The 19,842-nt window shown below is 28.4% G+C and overlaps 4 protein-coding genes across 4 annotated transcripts; 2 read left to right on the plus strand and 2 right to left on the minus strand.

Annotated features, from left to right (window-relative positions):
- Positions 1-274: 274 nt before the first annotated feature.
- Positions 275-3,632, minus strand: LOC117155068 (prostatic acid phosphatase). Its single transcript, XM_033330625.2, has 7 exons — positions 3,107-3,632; positions 2,785-2,883; positions 2,196-2,618; positions 1,989-2,112; positions 1,709-1,920; positions 1,458-1,638; positions 275-1,374 (listed from the first exon to the last, which is right to left on the minus strand). The coding sequence occupies exons 1-7, from the start codon at positions 3,206-3,208 to the stop codon at positions 1,250-1,252; spliced, it is 1,266 nt and encodes a 421-aa protein (XP_033186516.1). The 5' UTR covers positions 3,209-3,632; the 3' UTR covers positions 275-1,249.
- Positions 3,633-3,875: 243 nt separating this feature from the next.
- On the minus strand, positions 3,876-7,714 carry LOC117155070 (acyl-CoA-binding domain-containing protein 4). Its single transcript, XM_033330628.2, has 6 exons — positions 7,468-7,714; positions 5,959-6,152; positions 5,718-5,880; positions 5,438-5,577; positions 4,999-5,349; positions 3,876-4,926 (listed from the first exon to the last, which is right to left on the minus strand). The coding sequence occupies exons 1-6, from the start codon at positions 7,526-7,528 to the stop codon at positions 4,783-4,785; spliced, it is 1,053 nt and encodes a 350-aa protein (XP_033186519.1). The 5' UTR covers positions 7,529-7,714; the 3' UTR covers positions 3,876-4,782.
- A 3,026-nt stretch (positions 7,715-10,740) lies between these two features.
- Positions 10,741-12,635, plus strand: LOC117155071 (uncharacterized). Its single transcript, XM_076623498.1, is given in 6 exon segments — positions 10,741-10,777; positions 10,780-10,830; positions 10,833-10,941; positions 11,053-11,213; positions 11,296-11,486; positions 11,574-12,635. Coding segments are annotated over 6 exon segments (828 nt in total). The 3' UTR covers positions 11,853-12,635.
- A 1,608-nt stretch (positions 12,636-14,243) lies between these two features.
- Positions 14,244-16,339, plus strand: LOC117155069 (odorant receptor 4-like). The gene is made up of 5 exons (XM_033330627.2): positions 14,244-14,656; positions 14,750-15,056; positions 15,233-15,493; positions 15,635-15,998; positions 16,220-16,339. The coding sequence occupies exons 1-5, from the start codon at positions 14,440-14,442 to the stop codon at positions 16,274-16,276; spliced, it is 1,206 nt and encodes a 401-aa protein (XP_033186518.1). The 5' UTR covers positions 14,244-14,439; the 3' UTR covers positions 16,277-16,339.
- Positions 16,340-19,842: the final 3,503 nt, after the last annotated feature.

A 19,842-nucleotide genomic window follows, 5' to 3' on the forward strand; every position in this document is an offset into this window, starting at 1 on the left:
ATGTAAAGTCCACTGATGCTGTTCATATCATATGTGTATTTGTACTACTATTTAAGGACAGTCATTTATATGTGTGTTTTGCGATTGTATGTGTTTAATACTTAACACGTATACGACATCGATACGAGAATCAGTTGTTGAACATCCGCTGTTGAGGACGGACAACACGCTCTATGTAGAAGCAAGTATGAGATATTCTTATATTTCATGTTATGACCTACAAATTATCTAGAGGAAGATATGTATTCGTTTAAAATACCAGTAAATAATCGTGTTTTTTTACAATACTTGATTTATTCATGTTTAAATCTCACAAAAATAATTTTAATAGGATACAATTCATATTTGTAAAATAGTTCAGTTTAAGAAAATCAAATTTTTGGATTACTATCAAGTAAAATGTTTCTTTTCCGCCTTAAATATTATCCTTCCTCTATTTTGGAAAAATTTAGTTTGTCTTGTAATTTCTCATTAGAAAATACGTTTCAAATATACATCTATATAAACGATATTACAAAAATGTAATAACGATGTAGTTGAATATACTTTTTCTGTTTAGAAGTGTAATGTTTTAATTGTTGCAACTTAATGGAGTATGACTAGATATTCTTTCAAATACCGCAGATAAATATTATCCCTATATTTTACACCCAATTGTTTAGTATCAAATAAACACTAAGATACCCTGAGTTAATAAACCGTATTCCAGAATTTATTACTTTCTAATCGTCATTTATTAATAAAAAGTATTTTTAATATCTCAATTTTTTCCGAATTAATTCGTAGTCTATTTACGGTCATCACAGATAATTTTTTTATTCATATTATGCATGAAACTCAATTTAAATAAAAGTTATTGAGAATCTTATACCCTTTTATCAAACTATTAAAAATCATTATAACAGTCCTTGTTTTCAACAATTCATGCATATAAATAATTTTTTTATCGATCAAATCAAACGATTATATTTGCATTGAATCTGTTTGATTATAAACTGAAATATTTTATCATCAATAAATTTAAAAATTATCACTAATAAAACATTATAAAATATAAAACATTTTTTCATAAATATTTTATGCAAACGCGTATCAGACTTATTTTTCGTATCGATAATTGAATCCTTAATGTATGTAAAATCAAATAAGAATTTACCATTTATCTTATTTTTTGTTAATTATCAAATTATGAAAACATTGAATATCACGCCGAAAGCAATACGTCATTTTTTCATAGTATTATATTCAATTATATAGGTTCCGTTGTCAATCGAAGATAATATTGATTATGTTCCCGTTTATAATGCCAATAAATAAAGACAACTATAGATAAAATTAATAAAACTAACATCAATATAGAAGATGTCAGTATTGCTGGAACAAAACAAGGATTAAATGAGAAAGTAATCCTTACTTTAGTGTATAAAAAATACATTTATATTGTAGTAGAAATTTACCAATAATTGCTGTCGTATTCATATTATATCCAAGTTGTTCCCACTCTATTGCACATTCTTTTTCCCAATCTATGGGTATAACATCTTTTGTTAGTGCAATAAATTGATTTAAGGGACACATTGTAATACAACCAGGAAGTGTTAAAAGTTGTGGTTCTTCACTAGTATTTTTATATGATATCTAGAACAATATATTTAACCAACAATCTTATATCATGATTTCCAGTCTAATTATTATTTTAAGCACTTACCGTTACAAAATACTGATCTTTTAAATTTACTCTTAATTCTATTAAAATTGTAGCAGTATATGGTGGGCAATGTGGTTCAAAAACATTCAGAGTCATTAGCATATTGGCTATAGTTTCATCATGAGCACTATACATCCATACTTTTCTATCAGGTACTAAGGCATTTTTCGATTTTTTTTCCATGTGGTCTATCATTTCTCCAAGTAATGTTCCTATGTTTTATATTTCCCAAATTATACATGGTCTAAATTTTTTACATAACAAAATGAATATTACTTACCCGATTTTAGTCTCTGAAGTATTTTATTATAGGCGTTAATTGTAAAACTTTTTACAACAATTGGCTTAAGTTTATCTGGATATACTGACTTTGTCCATTCTGGCAATGTTTTGTTGTAAAGATTCTGTAATAAGTTTAGAGTATATGAGATATATACAAATACTTATTATCAAATGAGAAGTACAAAATGACAGTAACATAGTTTACCTCAATAAATAATGTATCATAAAGTTGTTTAACAGACAAAAGAGATGAAATTTTATTTCCTGTTTTCCCTGTAAGGTATACATACAGTCTCTTATTTTCTTTATTAATTTTTTGGATTTCTGGAGAATTAAGAACTTTTTCCAACTCGTAATCATATCTAGAACAATATTTTCTTGCAGCCAAAACATTATCTTTGTCTTCAGGAATAGTATGCACTGGAATAGGCATCCATTTGATATTACTCCATATTTGTTTACCAACTGGAGGATAAAGTCCAGCAAGATGTGATTCAGCTGACATTAAGGTACGATCTACATCTGTACTTTGAATATAAATATCATGTGGAGAATATAGGTCACTTAGTAGATGTGAATAGCGTTTGCGGATCCAACGACCAAGTAGTAAATGCTGATATTTTCCAATCTGATGTAACAGACACATATGAGTGAGGACTTAAATATTTTGAAATTAAAAAGATTTTAAAATCAAACAAAAATTTGCAACAACATTACATGCAACAAAAGTAATACAATAAAGAAAAGATTATTAAATAATTAAGCTATATATATGACAATTAAGAATTACATACATTTGTTAATTGGCCATATGGGACTTGCCACAAACTTTCATTGTTATAAGGATCATTCGGATATGGTCTTATAGGTGTTCTATCTCCATGTCTGTATAACTGTAAAATAGATTGTAATTATTTTTAATAAACAACGACAATGATTATTATTATAATTAAGATGGTTATAATATCTAATTCATATTGCTTTATGAAGAAAATAAATTTCATATACATAAATAATAAATTAACTTCATAATAAATACATTTCAATAATACGAATAATCAAAATATAAAATATAAACATTATTTTAATTTTTTGAAAAAACATACTTTAACTTACAACATTTGCGAAAACGATAGTTCCAAAATCTGTATTTTGAGCATGTGACAAATCCATAACAAAAAGAGCCAGAATTATTGAAACAGACATATTCCTTTTCATATTTTCAATTTGAATGATTCACACTTTCGAGCCTCTAATAAGAGGCTTCACGTAGAAAATTGAATAAGACAACAATCTATTGATTACTGCAACCTGTGGAATACTCTAAACTCTAAATGTTCCAACGTCTGTTATTATGATTCATACGTTACTTTCGTCAGAAGTTGTATGAGTATAAAACATATATAAAATGCAAATCAAGTGATTTATCGTTGCTACCAATATCGGTTCCTAACCCAACCATTCTTTGTTCGCATTGTATTGAAATAAGAACAAGGTTATTTATACAGTGGTACTCATATTAGAGAATGTTTAAACTTATTCTATTTCATTTTACTCACTTAAGATATCGATGCCCATCAAAATTTTAGATTTTTGACATGTAAAGCATGAAACAAAATTCTAATGACGTAACGATGAAAATTGAATAAAACAACAATTGAACAAGATAATTTGTAATTACGAATACTCATTAATTATGCTTTATCTCCCGATATTTTGAAAGAAAGTTATATAATCGAAACATAAAGTAATTACAAGCAATTTGTATTAACCATTATCTGTTATAATATACTCATTCCAAACTAAAATTTTATATAACGTTTTACTTTAAAAGACAAACTTATTTAAGAATTATAATCTACAAAGGTATACTGTCCGAGACAAAAATCTTTTTTTAACAAAATTTATTTTAGATCAATGAATTAGGTACAGTTGAAAAATTATAAAATACGGGTTATAGTACCTTACTTGTTTTACTAAAATTGTACAAAATGAAAAATATTACAAAAAGACAATTGTTATTATGATAATTGCATTGGTTAATAAAATATTTGTAAAAAATAATTACACATAATAATTATTACAAATACAAGTAAAAATTATACATTTTTATACAATATTTGTACACGATTTCGTGATATATCTGTTCTCAATTTAAAATTAACTAAAAAAAGCGAAAAGAGTACTTTATAATATTATTTAGAAAGTGATACTATCCTAAGTAAATTATAATTTCTGTTAAAAAAGCTGTAAGTTTCAATAAATTCTATCTTTTTTTTTGCTTTTAATCTGAATGTACAATATAAAATTTGTATATAATCTTTTTTTCTATATTACAATATATGAATACAAATTACTATTTATAATACATATAAATTATCTTAAGTAAATATATATAATATACATTCATATATTATATATAATATGTATATTCAGTTAATCCATTGATTTTTAACATATAAACATACAGAGAGCAATCAAACTCTCTTCAATTCTCTCATGTTTAAAATAAATAAACTTTTCTGTATAATCACTGTACATACATTTATATGTGAACAGTTGATAGAATAAATTTTTAAAGTTTTACCCAACTGATTACATCTTCAAATGTAATCTGTATGAATCAAGAATCACATAGCAGTTTTGGCCATATACATATTTAGATTGTAGAAATATACTTGAACTGTCTTAAAAAATGTCTATATTACTTGAATCCAACACTGATTTGAATTCATCATCTAACAGTAAATAGTGGAATATATTTCGAGTGATGTAATATGGTAATGTTTAAATCACAGCCTTCGCTGACGATAACGTTGTGTTAAAGAAATCAAAAATTGCGCTATGAACGGCCATACGATTAAGATAGTGAATAATCGCGGTGAACACTCTGGTAAAGGCCACCATTTTGGGTATGAAGTTGCTGCAGGCTGCTTCTACAAAAATGATATACCATTGAAAGAAATAGAAATATGATAAAAATGTCGTTTTATTGTATTTACACATACTATTGAAGGCGCCAATGCCTGTAATGTTTGACCTTCTAAACTGCGCACTCTGGCCGTTATTCTGTCTAAATCCCTTTGTAAGTTTTGCATAGTTATAGCTATTTGATTGAAAAATTCGTCGTTAGATTTTTCATCTTTTTTAACACGTTGTTTACTTTTTTCTTGCTTATTTTCTGTTAGTGGTTCTGTATAGCCATTTGTATTAGTGTATCCATTAATTAATTCTGAAGAGTTCTCTCTTTGAGCAACTAACTCATTAACTTTATCAGTAGAAACATTTAAACCATTAACCATTTTTTGAGTAACATTAGTGGTTTTTGTTATGTCTTTTGGTATTCGTTCCGGAGCTGACTATGAATAAGAAGAAACAATTTCAGTTATAAGTTGGAAATAAAAGTATGTCCAATACTGTGTACTGTTTATAATACCAGTAGCTTACTTCGACAGTATCTATAAATTCATCTTCGCCGTCGGTATCTAGTGGACTTGCACTATGGCTAGTAGCTGGGCTGGTTTCTAAACTACTTGCAATGTGCCGAGTCATGTTACAACCTCTATGTGGTGATGTTTCTCTTGATGCTGTATAAGAAAAACTTATTAATAGAATTAATTTGTTTTAAATTTCTCCATTCTTTGATTGTTAGCATTGAATATGTTCATTGTTAATAAATTATCAGATCAACAAATGAAAAATAAAATATATATTTACAAATACAAACCTAGGGGAGAACCGGATAATGGCATTCCAGGTTGTGAGCGCATACGTTCTAACACAGGACCAAGAAGTAATTCTAAATCTTCAGGTGGGACACTTTCGCAAAATGAATCTAAACTGTCTAGAAAATTAGCCACTTTGTCTGTATAAGACATTGTTTCTACAATCTATTAAATTATAAATAAGTATTAAATTACTGTTACTTTATGACATTGAATAAAATTATAATAGTTTCTACAATCAACCTTTTTTAATTCTTCTACATAGTTATTCATAGCTTCTGTTCTACTCATATTACCCAAGCGTGTCCAAGCTTCCCATTTTGCTTTTTTAACCACTTCCCAGAATGCTGGTTTTGGTTGTTGACATGATCCTTCTGTTGCTTGTTTGTAATATGCATAAAAACGTAGCATAACTTCATTGCTAGGTTGATATGCACCTGAAACATAATACATTATTAACAATATGATTATTAATATAACTTTATTAGTCTACAATTTTAGTTTCATATAAAATTATAATATTCATATTTTCTGCATTTAACGCAAAAAGTTTGTTTCTTCATTGTTATTGAAATTAATTGCAAGGTCAATGACTTGATAACATTTTTATTGTATGACTTTTGGTCAAAAAATTAAGAGACAATGTGCAAATGTATTCATGAATTAATTGTCATTGATCATAAAAAAATACAGAGATATTAAATAAATCCTTGTAACATTAAACATTATTAAGTTCAATTAATAAAGGATTAAATACTTAATTTTTTAAATAAATATTTATTACTTTTTTAACATAAAATTTATGTCATTAATAAATGAAAAAAGTTGATGATACAGCTTTGGACAATTATAAATTTTATTTGTAATTTATTCATGAAGGATATTCCAGTTTCAAACATAAACTGCAATTTATCCATTCTACTCTGTTAGAAAGTGAAATGAGAACACTCACACATGCACTTGTAATAAATGGAAAGTATGTATACATATTTATGAATTTAATCATAAAGATTTATAATTTAGTGATAAAAATGTACGTTCGAGATAATATCAAAATCTAATTTTTTACTTGCATAAAAGCAAAGAAAATTTCTTTTTTACAAAGGTTATATTTATAAATTATGTGCGAAAAAAAGATTCAAATTTATTCTTTTAACAATTATAAAAATTTATGTGACATACTTAATGCAATTTTTACCAGTAAATAAATGTAAACATACTGTTTGTTATATAATGTAAATCACATACAAATAAAAAACGCTTATTATTATTCTATTTTGTATCTAATTACAAATACTCAGGAGTATAAAATTAACGAGAACACACTTCAATAATTCTGAAATTTAATATGTTAGAACATTATTAATAATCTGAATACATTGAAGAACGGTATGAAACAATGTTTTCGTTTTCAGTCTCGACGAAATAGATATGTAAATACTTTATATGACTGCACGAACTTTGTACTACTCCTTCACGTTTTCGCATAAAAACTAAATCTCATAAATGTATTTGCTGCTAATTAAAAAAACCAGTTTAACAAGTTTCGTACAACTGAAAAAAATGCTGAGAAAGAAAAAAAAGTATAACATAACAAGTTTCATATCAATGTCATAAAATGCTTTGCATTAAATATAATAAAACAATGATGTAGAGACGATGATACGATTAAGTACATCATTTAAAAGGATCGACAACTCGAAGAATGACATTAATTATCATAATTCATTTTGAATGTCTTAGAAAATTTACCATTCTTTGGTAAATTCCTGATCACATTAACAGCCGCCTGAAACTGTTCTTCCGTCGTCATGGCAAGATCCGCAGTCTTTGAACGGATAGATATTCACACTCACTTTGTTATAACCTTATTTTTTTTTTTTAATTATTGACCACCTTTCAATGACTCAAAGTATTTGTTTTCGATGTAACAAGCTAAAAAATTAACTTGATGTTCTTTAAATTAAATGGACAATTAAGTTAAAAACGAAACATACAACGAATGACAGATCACCGATTGATGACTGGCGATCGTCCGGTGATCATATACGCATGATGGCGCATGCGCGTTAAATGATCGTCGACCAAAGTTTAACCCCTTCCTTTTCACTGTTTGCCACCGCCAATCGTCACCACCAGACCACCACCAATGTACCAATTATCTTTGGGATGTCACGAAGGTAGGGTGTGTGTGATTTTCCAACGTGGTGACATCAAAGTAACGTGTAAAATATCCTAAAAGTCCTTACTTGCATTTAACTTTGCATAACTTTAGAACCAGTGAATCGTCTTAAAAACTTAGATTTTTGGATTCAACACATTGGAAAGTAAAAGATCCAGAAGGAAGGCAATAATATTTTGTCTCCTACAGTAAAGTTTATCACCTAATAATAAATTTTCACTGTAGAGGTAAATTGCCATAAAACAAATTGTTTAAATAATTTACATAAAATAAATTATTTATTTTATAATTTCAGATTTAGATGTTAGTTCTCATCTATTTTTAATTAATAAGAATTTCCCTTTTTTCATATATGTATTTCTTATCAATTGCAAACAAAATAAATATTTGTATATGAATATTTCTTGGAATGGGTTTGTTTACCTTCAAGTATATTAATCTGTAGATGCTACAAACATCAATGCTAAAACACATGTATTTACTACTATAACTAGAATTATAGCAAAGTGTACGATAATAATAAATTAATAGTGGATTGTTGTATGAATATATTATATATAATTATTTGCAAATGGAAACATAAAAATATATGTTTGTAGTATATGTAATAAATTTTGTTAGTAAATACATAAAACATTTATTGCTATAAAATTGTTAGAAAAATGTATCACTAACATGGAATAAAGCTATTTTACAATATAAGAATTGTTAGAAAAATGAAGCTATAAAATTGTTAGAAAAATGTATCACTAATATGGAATAAAGCTATTTTACAATATAAGAGTAAATTAAAACTAAATACATTTCTGTTTATCTTTTGCAAAGATAAGTGTATATAAGTGTTCATTTCTATACAGATATACCACATATTTTATATACACATAATGAAACCATTCATATGTGTATGAATTTGTACTATTATATTTTATGTAGTTATTAGAATAGGATTATAGGATTATACAATGTATAAATATCCAAAAAATACAAATCCAATAAATACAAATACAAATATATGAATGGATACCATGTTTCATATACAACTATTGTCTTAAATATAACACAAACTTTTAAAATTCCCATAAGAAATCAACAATTAAAAATGTATACAATAATCTTTTGCAAACATTTAATTTTATTATTATGTAACAAAAAATAATATTCTTTTTGGCTATTATATCTTTTTACATTATATATTTTATATTTTTATAAATTAGTAAATCATTTTGTAATTTTAAAATAAAAAATTACAATTTTATATGCCTATTACACCAAAATACCTTGTACTTTAAAGTCTTATGAAAATCTAGAAACTCTATAATTTGATTCTTAGCAACTTCTTTATATCAATAAGTACTGTAGAAAAAAATATACAAATCATGCTTTTGATACTTGTATGTTTAAATAAAAACCAATATTGTTAATCTTTTTAGGATAAAGACCGTTTTCACTGAAGTTGAGCATGTAAAGATACCACTTCGTCTTTACTAAATAGTTCCATTTCCATTAGATACACAAAGAATTCTACCAAATACTGGCAACATTTCTATGTTGTCTAAATGTTGTCTAGAGGAAGTATGGTAATTATATTAATAAGAATATATATCATTATTTGGTAATTATATTAATAAAAACATATATCATTATTTGGTAATTATATTAATAAAAACATATATCATTGTTATCTTGAAGCATCCTTATATTAACATTAGGTATTTTATCTGCTATTTGTAGTATAAGGTACTAATAATGTATGATCATGCAGAGGTTCTTCCTACAGGATAATTAACAGTATTTGTAGAATCGAGGCAGAACACTGTTCTCTACAAGAATTATAATCTAACAAATAATCAATATCATTAACTATGTGAACAATATATACCATTGAATGTGTAAAAACAAGAATTATTATTAGTTATATTATAATTAGGAAATATTCATTTTGTATTTATTTTTTGTATTTCAAAATGTTTTGCAGATTCTGACAAACCAAACGTATTTTCTACTGTACATACATTGACAAAGGAAAAATCGGTACTTTTAACTATTGAGTCGCAAGTCCTGTTTTCCCACTATGTCGTAGGCATAGTAGCCCACTGTACAGGGACATGTACATAAAACAGTCAATCACAACATGGAGTTTGTAGGTAAATGCGTTTGGGTTAATATTTATTTTCCGGCCGCCATCAGGCATTACGTTAATACGAGCTAATTTATGGTAAATTTAACTACAGCTAGGGATAGTATGGTAATATAGAATTAAATTGGCGGCCAGCAAAGGACTAAGTCCGAGAGGGGATCTCTTCTATGACGATATATTTGCCGATCCTCAGCGCAAATTTTTGTGGCGACGTTTTTTGCATCTTAATAATATGGATTTGATGACATCGTTGACGGAAGCGGTCCAGAGGATCGCTTGTTGATTTTTGTACGAGGTAAGCGGAAGCCGAGAGCGTGTGAATGTTGATCTGTGCGGACCAATCAGATGATGGATAAAAGCAATATAGCATCAAAATAAAGTGAGGTTTTACCAGAAGTTTTACGTAGTCACTGCGATAATTATAACTTTTGAACCAGTAGACTTTTCGCCTAAAAACTTGCATTGTCGGAACCTATATATAGAAAGCTGTAAGATTGCAAAGAAGTGTCAATAATTTATTGATCTCTAAAGTAAATTTTAATCCCTATATAAATGAATATTGAGAAATTTATATTTTATACATGAATTTGTCGTAAAAAATATCTGTTTTTAAGCAAACTCGTAATTTTTACAGTTAATCAATATATGTTCTGCGAAAGGTATCATTCGTATTTTATTTTATAGATTGAACTTTCCTAAGGTGGAAATGGATTCAATCAGTTGCGGCCGCGGCCGTGGATGTGCTATAATGATGAGAACTCATTACCAAAACCAGGAGGATCGTTATATGCTGATGATACGATTTTACGAAACTTCTTAATCTTATAAACCTTGTGAATAATGAAAACTTAACACAAATAATTAAAGATATTGCGAAATGGATTAATGAGAATAAGGAAAACCTAAAGTAATATTGCAAAATAGAATGTTTTGTTTTATATATATATATATCTGCAAAGTATTTATTTTAAGTAATTTATGTTACTTGATCACTTTAATTGATTTTAACTGGTTGCAGGGAGATATTCAATAAACTTTACTCATATGCATTAGACAATACTGACTTTGCGATGAAATTATTCCTCGTATGCGATAATTCTAAAATTAGAAATATATGTGATTCCAAAGGTGCAACTTTATACAAATATTTAGTGAACCAACATCAGGAAGATTATGAAAGTAGGTATCACTATGCATATTTTGAATTAAAAGTTTGTAAAGGTTAAATTATATGCTTCCTACTGTCACTTTTAATTTTTAGGGAGGAAAGATTTGAAGCAAGAAAATGCAGCTCAATTTTATAACCGTGTTATCTTGTTTTCTAAATACTTGAGTTATATTTGACAATCATCGACGTGCATGTATCGTACATTTTATTCTGCATTTATAGATTATTTGGAAATGCTGCTAAAAACAGCTTCACCGGATGATGTCCAATTTTTTACAGAACATGTATTTAAAGTCTATTGTTTTAATATTTTATCCTTTAATTTTATATTTCTGTTTAATGGTTTAATTATTATGATATTATGTTTTCAGCTTATTGAACATGGACAAGTCCTCAATACCGTTCGTCACAACAAACTGAAAGATTTAATGATCATTGAAAGACGAGTCTTACTTAAAGAAAATCTACCTCTCACATCTCGACGATTTTTATTGTATGCAGTAGATTTAGAGAATAGGAATTTTGGTCAATTGCCTACAAATTTGCTGAAATTTTATGTGTCGCAATTTACTGAACATTTTATAGAAAAGGATAAATATATTGTTGATTTCCTAATTAATATGAATTTAAAGGATGGTAATTGCAAATGAGAATTTTATTCAAGGAAATATTGGCTTTGATTTCGGAGGGCAATTTTATAGTCATGTGATACAATATTTATTAAAAATATAAATATGATGATTAATTTTAGAGCATCATTCTTCAACAAACAAATTAGAAAAGTAGAAGCTTTAGTCTACGTCTGCAAATAATGAAGGTTTAAGAGCGATTCGAGGTTAGAAGCGACAGATAAGTTGTAAAATAAACAGAAAGTTGACTAAGTATACATAAAAAACTGATGTAAAAGTTAATAAATATAAGCTAACAGGGACTGAGATAATAAGACTGGTTATATATGGTTTTTATTTCAATTAGCTTTTAATGTACTAAACATTTATTTGAAGGATAGTTGCATAATATTGTTGATGAAACTTTGACGTTTCAAACTTTTCCTTATGAAGACTATATGTATTTCTTTTTATATTATATTATTTTTTTATATTATATTATTAGATTATATTATTTTTTATATTAGATTATAGATTATAGATAACAAACATTAAACAACCAATACTATCTTTGCGCTGTAAATTAATTACAGTGTGTAAGCATAAAATTCCCAACAATATAATTTTTGTGATTAGTTACAGTAGAATAATCGAATAAAGTACATGTAAGGTTTAAACGATATTTATTAGTAAAAAGAAGTATTTCAATACATATTAAATGTTTTATATTTAAAATATATTATATGAATGTATGTAATATTGAATTAATGTATTATTACTGTGACAGTAAAATGAAAATCTAATTTATGTAATCATTGCGAATATTTTTTTCATTTCAAGTAAATAATAGACGATATAATTTTCAACAAAATAATTGTTGTATCTTAATTGTTTTTGAAAAGTAAGTTTTATATTACTGTAATTTGTTGTGAATCATTGTATATTTTTCTATATTTTTTCAAGAAAATTTATCAGTTTTGTAAGTGATAAAGTTTTTATAAATCGAGTACGAAAAATTAATAAACTTTTATAATTGTTGTACAAAGTTGAAAATATCCCAAGAACCTTCACATACAACTTTTAATGGAGCTCCTTTTTAACAATTTTGCGAAGTGTCTGAATGAAAGTGATGATTTTTCAATCAATTTTGCTTTTTTACACAATTAATTTGCATTCTATGCGTACATACTTGAAAGTTTATACTTTCAACTACGTCCACGTACAATTTTGAAGTTACTGTTCGCATATTCTTGGTCAGTATAATGGGTCCTTATCTGTATCGATATGATTCTTGAATCTTTCTCAATTTTATTACAGGTAATTTAAAGAAATCTTTCATCATAATTGGTGTCTATGTGTCCTACGTGAGTGAACACAGCGCACTGAGCTCTCGTACGGAAATAATTTTGATAAAAAGCAGGATTCCCGTAAAACCAATCTTAACGGTGATGATTCTTGTATTCTCTACGGTTGTAGGTGGTTTCATATGTATGTTTCTAGATAACAAATTGGGTAGAAAATAGCTTGACGTGCTTACCGAAAGTCGTGCTATTAACTTTTAATCTCTCCGTGTTTTATGGGTTACAATCACACTCCAATCATCCTATTCTCTTCACTCCAATCACATTTTTGGGTGAAATGTTCACTGCAAATATGAAAAATATGGCATTATTTGTAAGTTCGCGTAACGCTTTGCTTCCTTTCGCGGTTGCAAAATCTTATCATCCTCTCTTAGATTTTTTTAAATATAATCGGTGAAAAATTTGTGTATCTATCGAATTCATATTATTTGCGTGTTATTTCCGGCAAACAGAAATTCAACGATCGATAAAAATGCGATAGTGCATTGAGCTTCTTTTTTCAATTTCACAACAGCTTTACTTTGCCAAGGAAGAAAAGATTGTTGTAAGGTGAATAAACCTCATAAAACTATGACTTATATTATGTATAAAACATAAATTAGTTATAAGCTACTGTATAGTTACTTTAAGATTCATTCATCCTTTGTAATTTTTCATTCTATTATTTCATTATGTATTTTCATCATGTTTAAAAAAAGCTAGTATTCATAAATGAACTAAGTTTATTCAAATATGTTATTTTTACGTATTAACTATTTTATCTTTCGTACGTCGATATAATACAGTCTCATTTTTTGGATGATACCAGAGAAACGTGCAAATACAGACTACCATTTTCATACTAACTCTCCTAAACAATCTATTACCATTCAACGTATGCTACCTATGATTAAAGTTTCAACGTCGGAAGAAAATTGTATCAACTTATATGTCGTTCCTACTACTTACGACATCAATTATTAATCAGATCATAAATCGAAAATAGACGAAATGAAAAGGAATATGTATGAAATGATGACATCAATAGAAGGAATGCTTTATTTTCTCTTCGGAATTACAAAGCTCTGTTTCTGATACAACAGTTCTTATCCTGATAACTTCAGTGCTGAAAATACTTCGGCTAAAGAGGGAAAGCGAATAAAACCTTATATTTTAGTGTTTAACCTATAATATTGGCATAAAGAATTCCCTATTGGGGAACTTTATTAAGACATATACGAGAAAGAGTTTTAGTCGTAGACGTATCCAATTTCATATGAGCAGAGAAGATGAAAGAGCTATCAAATACATTCGATTATTACATACTACCGAACAAAATCCTTTGTAGTATAGTTGGAATGTGGCCCATCGAACAGAAAAGTTCGACGTGTAGCAAAATATTTTCATATGTCCGTTTAACATTCACACTAATATCACTCATTAGTGTTTTTGTGCCCGAAATTATGTTGATAGCAGTGAATTGGGGGAACATAGAGATCCTAGCAGGTAAGTTTCAGTAGAATCCACTTATATCTGACATTTTTTGAGCGACCTTCTATGTTTTGGGAGAATAATAAATTAAATCCCTTCTCGAATTAGGGGCAGGAAGCATTGTAACCACGCTCGGACAAACGTTGTTCAAAATGTTTTACCTAATAGCAAGAAGAGAAAGATCGTATATGCTTTATTACGAAATAAAAAGTTTGTGGGATACTGCCAACGATTCGAATGAAATACAATCTTACATACAGTTCGCTTATTGGGCACGTATTTGTACGATAGTTTTTTATTCATCTTGCGTGTGCAATGTGATCACTTTTTCCAGCGCTGCAGCTGTTGATTATTTTAGATTTGACTACAACGCCAATAGTACAAGTAACAGTCGACATTTACCTTTCATCGTCTGGTAAAGATATTTTCTACTTTGATTTTCTTCGTCGTTGATCACAAAGCGAAACTAATAGAAATATATTTACTGCAATGTTTAGATCATACAATATTTGTTATCGATAATGTTTATCTTATTTTATTTACACCTAAAATTTATTATTCCCCATTCACTATGCTTAATCTCGTTATTAGGTACGGCACAGACATTTCAGCATCTCCCAAGTTCGAAATCGCTTTCATTTGTCAACTTTTATCAGCCGCGTTATCTATCACTTCAATCGCCGGTTTGGATTGCTCATTTATGACCACGATGTTACATGTGTCTGCTCAATTTAAATTAATCAATACCTGGATCAGTAATATAGGAACTGAAATAAATTGCAATCCAAATTACACGCAAAAGATAAAGGTAGATCTAACGAGATGTATTCGCCATCATCAGCGAATAATACAGTAAATATTTTTCTACTTCCAATCCTGCCTTATTTTTGATTTTATTAATAAATTGTTTGTAACTAATATTTTGTATCACCATTAAATCGTACTGATTTCTCTTCAATTCGTATATTTGACGATAGTACTACTTCTATACAGTGTGGTGAATGAGGTGAATAATTTATTAACACCCATCGTTTTCCTGCAAATTCTTACTAGCGGAATAGAAGTTTGTTTAAGTGGGTATGCAATTCTCGATACCGGGAAAGCAGAGGCCGATCTAGTGAAATTTATATCTTATTTCATTTCTATGGCGGTACACCTCTTATTATGGTGTTGGCCTGGTGAAATCCTCGTTCAAGAAAGTCAAGAAATAGGTCATGCAGTCTATTTCAATGTACCGTGGTACGATTTACCGCCAATTTATCAGCGACACCTTTGCCTTATGATTGTTAGGGCGCAGCAATATTCCAGTATTTCAGCATTAACTTTCCAAACGTTGTCTATCCATACATTAACGGCCGTGAGTAATTTATTATTATAATATTATTATTATATATAATATTATATATAAATAATGTATAATATTATATTATTATTACATTATAATTTATTATTATTATAATATTTAATATTAATTAAACCGTGTTGAATTTAAAAATGTAATATCTTTACGTCGAAGAAAGATCAATTCTTACGAGATTAGAAGGTAAAGCAATGAAGATATCAAAAGTTTTATTTCAGGTATTCAACACAGCTGCGTCGTATTTTACCTTATTACAACAGATACAACAAACGTAAACTTCAAAGAGACGAGAAAGGCAATCTATAATTTCGCTCGTATTAAAAACAACTCCTATCGAAAATAGTCGGATGTACATCCATAAACATATAGCATCTTCATACAATTATCCTGTAGTTAATTAAAAGAGTAAATGTTCACTCCTTATCCTACCTAACATTATTCTTCGATTGAATGTAGATTTTTTTTTTTATTTAACCAATGCAATCTCTATCGTTATTTACGTTACATAAAGTTTACATACATAAGCTTGGCCTTAATATTCATATCTTGTTATGGATCTAGATCAATAGGTTGAAGCTTTCCAGGAACAAGTGTGTGACTATGCAAATTGCTATTGTGGGGTTATGTCGCATTACATTACATAATAATGGCAGACAGTAATTCAATTTCTGGAGTTTTATAATGAAGCTTTGTTCCAGTTTGTGGAATACTGGCATTGCAACAATAGATGATTTATGTCCTGCCTCTCATAACCATATTGACACTAGTGTCGCTTATTATACCTGCTCGGTCCAATGAGAAGGCCAGGTTATAATTTGCTTGATCGGTATTGCTGATTGTCCTTGTAATTTCTTGTTTTAGATTTTTCCTCAATATACCATCGTTTGGACTTTTAGTTCTGAAAATGTGGAAGGTAATTGAGATTCCTTTGGTTATACCTTGCTTGATGATGATGTCATACATGTTTTAAGTAGCTACCTGATTCGCCTTTTCTTTTAGGTTCGTAAAGGAAATTTGGGAGGGGTTCATCGGTGATTGACTTGGCTGCAAGCTTTTCCAGTATCCTATTTTCAGCATTCATAATTTAGGATTGAACGCGCGAGACTCTTTTATGTTACTGTGAGCACCTTTTTTATATTTGCTCGATTTCGTACGTCGATAAAACAAAGCCTTATTTTTTGGATGGCGATATGAGAGATATGTGCAAATACAGACTAACTTTTCCATACTGACTCTCCTAAAAGAATCTATTATTATTAAACGTATGCTACTCACGGTTAAAGTTTCAACGTCGATAGAACAATTATTAATTATTATATAAAATTATATAAAATTAATTATTATTCAGGACACAAGTCGAAAATAAACGTAATAGAAAGGAATATGTGCAAAATAATGACATCAATATTGAAAATACTTCGATTGAAGATTGAAAGCGAATAAAATTGTTATGCTTTAGTATCTAATCTGTAATATTGATGGACACAGATGAATTTTTTCATGACGAGTATAAACAGTTTACTGGTTAAAAGACTTTTGTCATTTTAAGATAGCCATATATTATATTTAATGTACATTTTCACATGATTTATATCTAATATTTATATCTTATTTATATTTTTATTTTACATCTTTATATTTACATCTAGAGAATTCTTAGTGCTACACGCACTTAGATACTTATATAACTTAAATGTAATAACAAATATAACTTAGTTCTAAGTTAAATAATATATAATTCATTCTTATTTGTACAACATAATTATTATACAAGCATTTATTCAATACTATTAGAAATTAATAGCCACTATTCTTACAATATTAAAAAAGTTAATAACTTTTTTAATACTTCTTACAATATAAACGCACTGGAAATCATAAACATAACCACAAAACATTTAGAACTAACAACAACTAATTTTCTTGATGTGGTGAAGATTTCGTGATTCCTGTTGCAGTTTCCTGATGTTGCAGCAAAAGCAATTATACAACACATAAAAAGAAATATTACTTTCCCTTATCTTCGAATATTTTAAATTGAATACAAGAGTGTCGCAACCGTTAGGCTTTAACATTTAACAACGAATTTGGATAATGACCATTTAAGAAAATTAGAAAAAAGAATTATGGGGACATTAACCAGTCAAGAAGAAATTTTCGTCAAATTACACGAATTTCTCATCAAAGACAAGAAGACGAAAGACGTCCCGCAAATTGTTTCATATATTTTATACACTCTTAAAATAAATAGTATACATATACATACATATCATAAAATACATTGTTGGTATTATATTACCATGTAGAAATTAAATATAAAAGAATAAATTAAAGTTTATATAAATAGTTTATAAGGATCAGTTAACAGATATATTGTATTACACGCTTATAACATTAGTTAGGTAAGATAGATTAATAGTCGCGAAAATATTATTAAATTTTAACTTTTATATAGTATGTATATTATAAAAAGACTTTAATACACGTTCAATGAAAGTTAATCAAGTGATTAATTATTTAATAGTCTGTTCAGCATTTCTAGAACTACCAACTCCAATCCTTCAATGAGGCGTATCGCACGAGGGACTTTAACATAAAATTTGGGAAGGAGAAACTCAAAAAATAGCCCTGCTTACGATTAAATTAGTTGTAAGTTTGAATAATTCATCTGTCCTAGTCTCACGCTATTTATCTTTCCTATCGTCGTTCATATCGTCCGTCCTTGTCGCACACTGTCACTCGTTCTTTCTACTATCGTCTCTATCGTCTGTCTTTGTTGCACACTGTCCATCTTTCTTTCTATTGTTGTTTGCATCATCTATTCTTGTCGCACATTAATGTCTTCCTTGTTCCACTCACGCCCTACGCTGTCCTTCTTGCACACTGATGCTTTCCTTGTCTACTAAGAATCCATGTGCTGCCATCTAGCATGGGCGATAGGAACCGTAACTTGGTGTATCCGGCAGTAGATGACGACATATTAGGCGTTCGTAGACAAGGAAAGCAATATTTTGCGACAAGGACAGAGTAAGGCCCGAGTGGAATAAGGAAGGCATCAATGTGCGACAAGGACAGATGATAAGAACGACAATAGGAGAGATAGACAGTGTGGGACTAGGACAGATGAATTATTCAAACTTACAACTAATTTAATCTTAAACAGGTATAATAGGTTGCGTTATAGTCCCTCGTGGGATATTCCTTATTAAAGGATTGGTATCGGTAATTTTAGAAATACTGGGCGGGCTGTTAATTAATTAATCACTTGATTAACTTTTATTGAACGTTTATGAAGATCATGTTATAATACACCAGTAACAAGAGTATTGCGATTCTACAATATTTTCGCGATTACTAGCTTTTCTAATTTTCCTAAATGGTTACTATCCAAATGTTAAAGTCCAGTAATTAACAAACAAGTATCCCATAAACAGTCTTTATAGTGCTGTTAATTGTGTTGCAGTCCAATTAGTTGTATATAATCGATGACACTTTTAGAAATGCAAATAATCTGTATTATGTCATCAATTTTATTAACATATGCATTAATTAAAGTTGGGAATACTTATAAATTTTCTTCTTTTCTTATCCGGAGAGGAAAACGCAGCTGAATTAATTAACAAATTTTAAAGGAACTAGAAATTACTTACATTATAAAAGATAAGGTCATCTTCTTCTTATCTTTAAGGAAAGCTGTTAAGTTTTACCTGTCATATGTCTGAAAAAGGATAGTTAATAATTATATAATAACAATATAAGTAATAGTATAACACTATTTTATCGTTTAATAATTAGTTTAGGTATCGTTAACTAAAATGGGAAAGGAAAAGCGGTAAGAGCT

The sequence above is a fragment of the Bombus vancouverensis genome, chromosome 12 (assembly GCF_051014615.1).
Source record: "Bombus vancouverensis nearcticus chromosome 12, iyBomVanc1_principal, whole genome shotgun sequence".
In the NCBI taxonomy this organism is placed as follows: Eukaryota; Metazoa; Arthropoda; class Insecta; order Hymenoptera; family Apidae; genus Bombus; species Bombus vancouverensis.